Source organism: Hypomesus nipponensis, chromosome 14 (assembly GCF_054491055.1).
Source record: "Hypomesus nipponensis isolate SF chromosome 14, ASM5449105v1, whole genome shotgun sequence".
Taxonomy (NCBI): domain Eukaryota; kingdom Metazoa; phylum Chordata; class Actinopteri; order Osmeriformes; family Osmeridae; genus Hypomesus; species Hypomesus nipponensis.
This window is the reverse complement of record NC_140374.1, coordinates 8,888,953-8,895,242: the sequence shown is the minus strand read 5'-3', so window position 1 is coordinate 8,895,242 and position 6,290 is coordinate 8,888,953. Positions and strand designations below refer to the sequence as shown.

Sequence of the window (6,290 nt, the reverse complement as noted above, 5' to 3'; positions counted from 1 at the left end):
TTCCACTTTTGATTTGTATTTCCATCGTACATTTGGTCTTTAATTTCAATTGGAAGTGTTAGTAAAAGGTCTTAAAAAGTCTTAAATTTAACTTGTTTACACCTGTAGACACCCTGTGAAGCCCCCACCCCCCCACTCCAGAGACAGTTGGTGATAGAGAGGTGCAGACATTAAGTTAAACATAGTTATGCCTTAAGTTTAGAGTAAAAAATAGAGACTAAATGTAAAAAAAAATAGATGTAAATGGATGTAGACACTCAGTTCTCTGAGTTGGTGCATGTCAGTTTAGGCAAAGGTTGTCTTTTAAAGCATTAAAAAAATGAAAGTCTCAAAAACGGAATCAATGGCTAAACATCTTCACAGAACACCTTTACCATGTATAAACAGCCACAGAAACATGTTATAACAGTTAAAACATCAAGAAAACCATTCAGCCAGAAGTTACAGGCCAAATATAGTAAATGCATTGAAATTGCTTCTATAAGTGTGAAGGGACATTGTTTTACTTTCCAAGAGGTTTGGTTCTTTTAGGTACAAGAGATAAAGTATGTGAGTATGACAACATCAGAAATCCTTTAAAATAATTAGCACCGAGTTTAGAGTTTGCAGAAAATTGACAATTACCACATGGATTCAGTACATTTACTTTTAGTCATTTAGCAGACGCTCTTATCCAGAGCGACTTACAGTAAGTACAGGGGACATTCTCCCGGAGGCAAGTAGGGTGACGTGCCTTGCCCAAGGACACAACGTCATTTTGTACGGCCGGGAATCAAACCATAAACCTTCTGATTAACAGCCCAACTCCCTAACCGCTCAGCCATCTGACCCCCTTAGCAGCTGTCATCAGTCTTTCGCCTGTACTTTAATCTGTTACTGTGAATAACTTTAGTATCCAACCTGATTGTACAGAAAACATGAGTACAAAGGTCAACAATGAGGACTCACCCACTCCTATTGTAGTTTACAACCCCTCATTCATTCTGCTGAAGGAAGCACAGACAACAGACGCAAGATGAGACAAGTTCTAGTTTTTGGTGTTGCTTTTGCCTTATTCTTCTTTGTTCAGTGTATGCCAGGTAAGTGGAAATCATATATTATTTAAAGATATCACCACATTTTTGTCATGCAAACAAAATTATAATTTATGGTCACATTTGTCTTTTTTTCATTAAGAACTATGCTTGGCTAATTTCTAAGATTCTTCTAAGATATACCTGCTTGGATGATTTCTAAATGTAGCAGGGAAAAAAAGTAATTCTAATGTTTCATTCTTAAATTTTGACACATGCCTGAATATGGAAAAATGTATGCTCAGGGTCTTCCTTCTTGGCATTTACATTACAAAGAGGGAGGTGGAATTCAACTTGAAAAACTGATATTTAAATCTAATATTTAATACATAAATACTGTCCCAATATGTAATTATCATTTATATTGTGATTATTTCAATAGAGTGCAAAGGTTCATACCTTTTATGATCCTTGTATCACTCTGACAACAAGACAGTTTCATTGACGGTTAAAGGTTTCACATTGTCGGGCCTGATAAAACATGGACATCATTTTGGTGTAGAAAGTGGACCTGAAACCTGAATCAAATAGGGAGTGACACATTTTCCCTGACATATCTATTTATCATATTTTGTAACTGATTCTTTCAATAGAATACAGTCAAATTGACACATTGTCATGTGATACCTGCATTTAAAACTCCCTAAAGCTTTTAATTCTCCAGCTGACATGCAGATGTTCAGAACACAGATGAAACAGGCACTGTCAAAGCCAAAATCATATAAAATGTATTATTATGAGATATTTCCTTAAAAGGACCCAATAACCAATCTTTAGCTAAACATTATTTAACTGAAATTAAACTACATCCAGGGTGGCCTCTCCAACACAGAATAAAAATACAGAAATACCCAAACATGGAAGGGAAATTTGTTTTCAGGAATTATGGGATCTGGATTTTATGTATTTTGAAAAAGAAAACATGTCAACTGAAATCTGTAAAGGGGTGTGTGCTGAAGCCTTGCCATGAATTACACGTTTACTACAGGTATAGAGTAAGGGAGTGGGCCTCTTGGTGACAGAGCTAGTTAGACATTAGTTAAAGGAGAGATACTGCTAGATCATCATAGAAAATCATAGAACATTGTGTATTGTAATGTGTGTTCCTCTGACAAATATTTTGGTCTTTAATATAGGTAGAGTTGAGTCCTCATGCTGTAACTGTAGCATTTATTTAGGATACAAATAGTATAAAGAGTACATCTCCCATTATACAGTATGTATATTCAATACTGTGAAGTTATGTTCCTCCCTGATTTGACAGTATCTTTCTTTGATCCAACAGATTTCTGTACCATTCCCAAGGATGAGGGCACAGGCACAGACACAGAAATCCAGATTGTTTTGTATTATAATGCCACCAGGGACAAGTGCTATCCTTTCAGATACACAGGAGTAGGAGGGAATGGCAATCGATTTGGAAATGAGAGGGAGTGCATGAGGAACTGCTCTGCTAACGCAGAGGGTGTGTACCCTATAGATGGTGAGATAACAAAATTATTAGTAAACTAATGCTGAAAAGTCATGCAATATACAAAAGCAAAATTGGCCTGTCCCCATTAACTATGTCTACAAGGAGGTGCTGTGGACATGCTATTCAGATCATTTTAGCACAGAAATGTCCGTTTATGACAGTCATAAACCAAGGACTTTGGCCTATATCCGCAGGATGAGGTTTTATGGCCTCATGAATGTATGAAGGGAGGCTGGCAAAGACTGACAATACATCTTATATAGCAGTACACACTTATAGTATGTTCTCCTAGCTGCAGTGACAGGTTGGCTTGTTTTAAAAAATAACAAAATACAACACAGCTCAGCAAATAAAATTGAGAGAGCAAAAGAGGGGTAAAAAATGCTGAGTTGAAGTTTGGGCAATTTACCTCTCAGAGGGGGTGTCATATTTTTCCTGAAGAGCTAGTTCAAAGTACATTCTCAGAAACAATTGTATCAGTTTAGATAGATAGTTCCTCCCCCCAGTTCCTTATTAGCAACTGGTATGGCATATTCATGTACTAGGCTAGTGTGTATTATTTCCACATTCAATGTCTTGTAATAAATGTTTTAGTGTTATTACCTTTGGGAAACTTTTGCATTACAATCTGCCACCATGTGGTGAACAAATGTAACATCTCAAGTCGTGAAATTCTGAGAGAGAAAAAACATTAATATTACATTAATTATTCCTTCTTTAGAAACAATATCTTGTCACTTTCCGAAGGCTACTGGTGAATGCTATGGCAGCTATTTGCGTTTCTACTATGACCCCATCCATGAAAAATGCAAGTCATTCTTTTATACTGGCTGTGTTGGGAATGGAAACAGATACTTAGATCCGTTCAGATGCAACGCTACATGTGCTGGTATCAAAGGTAAGGTCAAACAACCTTCATACAATTAAAATATCTTCTTAACTAGTACATTTGTCATTTGTCATGTGTTGCATTATCTGTCAAAAGATTACGGGGATACTGATGAGGATTTAGAAACGGACACACCAATTGGTGAGTTGGGATTTAAGATTACTGGCCTATTAGGATTAAGGTTTTAATTTTTTTAATGGTTTTGTTAAAGAAAATGTTATTTCTTCAGCATTGATTCTCGGAATTGTGTTTGGTCTCGTCGGCGCAATCATCCTCCTCTTTGTGATTGTCTTAACTATGAAGAGCAAGTAAGAACCACTACACTGTTTAATGTGTGTTTTAGTTCATTTCTTAGAGAGGACAAAACAATACATTTAATAATGAAATATAGTTTTTCCATTTGTTCTACTCTAGCATATCAAGTTCAGTCATAACAATTGTTTTTACAGGAAGAAATCTGAAAGTGCTACAAAGAAAAGCAAAGAACTTCAATCTGAAGCACCTTTAAAAGACGAAGGCATAGAAATGGCTTAGTGGTGCCACCAGTTCATCAAATCAACGGTGGTCGGCAGTAACAAACAATGACACTACAAAACAAAGTGTTGTTTATTGTTGTCACAGTTTTGATCATGGGAGTGTCACAATTTGTATTTTCATATAAATAAATAAAAAGGCAGGTGTGCAAATAAAGTTATGTGTGCACACTTTCTTACAAGGACAGGACATTTAGAGCCGTTACAATGCCTATTTCTGTTCCTCAACATTGCATTTTTAGGCCTAAGTAATTTCATTTTTTGTTGGCGTAGACTAGACCAACAATATGTTTAATAGCTTCCACAATGTGTTGCATTTTTTCTGCATTCATGTTTTAGTTTCTAAAGTGTTTTGTTGAATGGGTGTTGTTCGGTGCAATAAAAGGAAATAGATAAGACCTATACTTACTAATCAATATATTTTCTAACTGATTGTTATTTTAAAGTTTTTTTTAATAAAGTTTGTCAAACTTATAAACCACTAAAACTAAAAAAAAAACAACAATAAATGCATTTTTGCCTATTCGTTCCTTGCTTGTGACTGGGTGTGGAGCTGGGACTAGCACATGAATATGCTTCCTTGTTTTGCTAACTGTGTTATGCTTGCTAGTTTAGTTTTGACCAGCAACATAGTGTTGTTGCTGGTCTACAAATGCCCTAATAATAAACGCATAGAATAGGGGTCGCTTCTCTTGCTAGGTGACCTGTTTGCCTGACTTGCATTGCCTTGTCACGGGACGTCCATTGAAAATGAATGGGAGACAGAATGTTGCTGGCGAAGCCAGGGGGCTCTGTTGCGTACACGTAGCCAATCACTGAAAGCCAAAATGTATCCACCGCCAGGTGCCCCCTATATAAGGTCAATCTCCCAAAACCTTCAGCACAGGTTGTTACCTGAAGCCTCCACAATGACGAATTCAAAAATGACTGAGACCCTCATGTATGTACATTTGCAAGCATATCGTTATCAGCGCCACGGCCAACCCGCAGAAAGCGCACACTGTGATACTTCAGTTCAAATTGTATTTACCAAACTTGCAGTTCATTGGGTAATCAGCATCTTTCCGCAAATTGCGAGCATTTAAACTGCAATTGAATGGGCCTCCTTCACTCTTTCTATCGTGGATCAGCCACCAAAGTCAAACAGCGAAAACAAAGATTTTGTGATAACAAAATTTATGTGTTTGTTCATGAGGTAACAGCTAATTTAAATATTATACAAGGCCGGAATTCCATACCGACACAAAAAATGCCATCAAGACCGAAATTACAAATTCCAGTAACGCATAATAATTTTGTGTTCATTTTGTGATCTTTGTAGCAATAATCCTTTCAGCTCATCTCCTTGGCCCACGTCTTCGTCTTGCTCGGATTACTTCTGTGTTAATCGTTTTACCAGGAACACAAATAACTTTTTTTTTGCACAGTTTGTGACAGAGATTAACATGGCTTCTTTCAGTATGAGCATACAGCTCGTCAAAGGGAGAGTAAGAAGCAGAGATGGACGCAGAATATGCAACAGATTGCTGCAAGACAAATGCGAGGTTCAGATAGGTGCAAAACAAAGATGCAACCAGATTCATGATGCCACTGAGAAGGACTCCAGCATATTGGGATAAAACCCCCAAATATATTTTTGCTATGCTCAGGCAACTGGGAACGCCAACCTTTTTCTGTACGTTTAGTGCAACAGAAATGAGATGGCCAGAAGCGATAACAGCAATAAAGGCACAGCAAGGTGAACAAGTTAACTTTTCAGAACTAGACTGGGCCACAAAATGCGACACACTGAGAAGCAACCCAGTGACAAACATGTGCATTTTTGAAAAATGTGTTGAGGCTTTAATGAGAGACCTGCTCATGTCACCTGCACAGCCCCTGGGACACTTGTTTGATTATTTTTACCATGTTGAGTACCAAGCAAGAGGGAGTCCTCATATTCATATGTTGGTATGGATCCAAAATGCACCGGTATTTGAGGAGAACTCTGATCAGGAGGTGTGTGAATTTGTCAATAGTCACATAACATGTCAGCTGCCGAACCCTAACACTGATCCAGAACTTTACAAAATGGTTACAGAAGTACAGACTCACAGCAAAATCACTCCAAAGTCTTGTAAAAAAGATAAACACTGTAGGTTTGGATTTCCTAAACTTCCTGTGAAGAGAACCATGATCACCCGACCGTTGTCAATGGATGTCAGAGAAGCAAGTGGTGAAGCTGAATTGGTCATGACCCCAGACAATGCCAAAATGAAGTTAAAACCAGTGTGGGATTTGCTGAATCATTTGTAAACAGTGCACAGCTGCTCGCACAGTGC

The 6,290-nt window shown here is 37.6% G+C and overlaps 1 protein-coding gene across 2 annotated transcripts; it reads left to right on the top strand.

Annotated features, from left to right (window-relative positions):
• Positions 1–1,001: 1,001 nt before the first annotated feature.
• LOC146258503 (boophilin-H2) lies at positions 1,002–4,492 on the top strand. Of its 2 annotated transcripts, XM_084673189.1 has the most exons (6): positions 1,002–1,079; positions 2,359–2,556; positions 3,269–3,445; positions 3,533–3,577; positions 3,666–3,744; positions 3,886–4,492. In XM_084673189.1, exons 1-6 carry the CDS (start codon positions 1,016–1,018, stop codon positions 3,968–3,970), a joined length of 648 nt encoding a protein of 215 aa, XP_084529315.1. In that variant the 5' UTR covers positions 1,002–1,015; the 3' UTR covers positions 3,971–4,492. The 2 variants fall into 2 exon arrangements, with proteins under 2 accessions (XP_084529315.1, XP_084529314.1); XM_084673188.1 differs by lacking the exon at positions 1,002–1,079 and having other exon boundaries at positions 1,235–2,556.
• The last annotated feature ends 1,798 nt before the right edge of the window (positions 4,493–6,290 follow it).

Bases quoted from the DNA above. Each gene is read 5' to 3' on its own strand.
- LOC146258503 (XM_084673188.1), top strand. From the start codon at position 2,292: ATGTATATTCAATACTGTGAAGTTATGTTCCTCCCTGATTTGACAGTA. The intron at 3,578-3,665 runs GTGAGTTGGGAT...TTATTTCTTCAG, and splicing joins AGAAACGGACACACCAATTG to CATTGATTCTCGGAATTGTG. The intron at 3,745-3,885 runs GTAAGAACCACT...TTGTTTTTACAG, and splicing joins GTCTTAACTATGAAGAGCAA to GAAGAAATCTGAAAGTGCTA.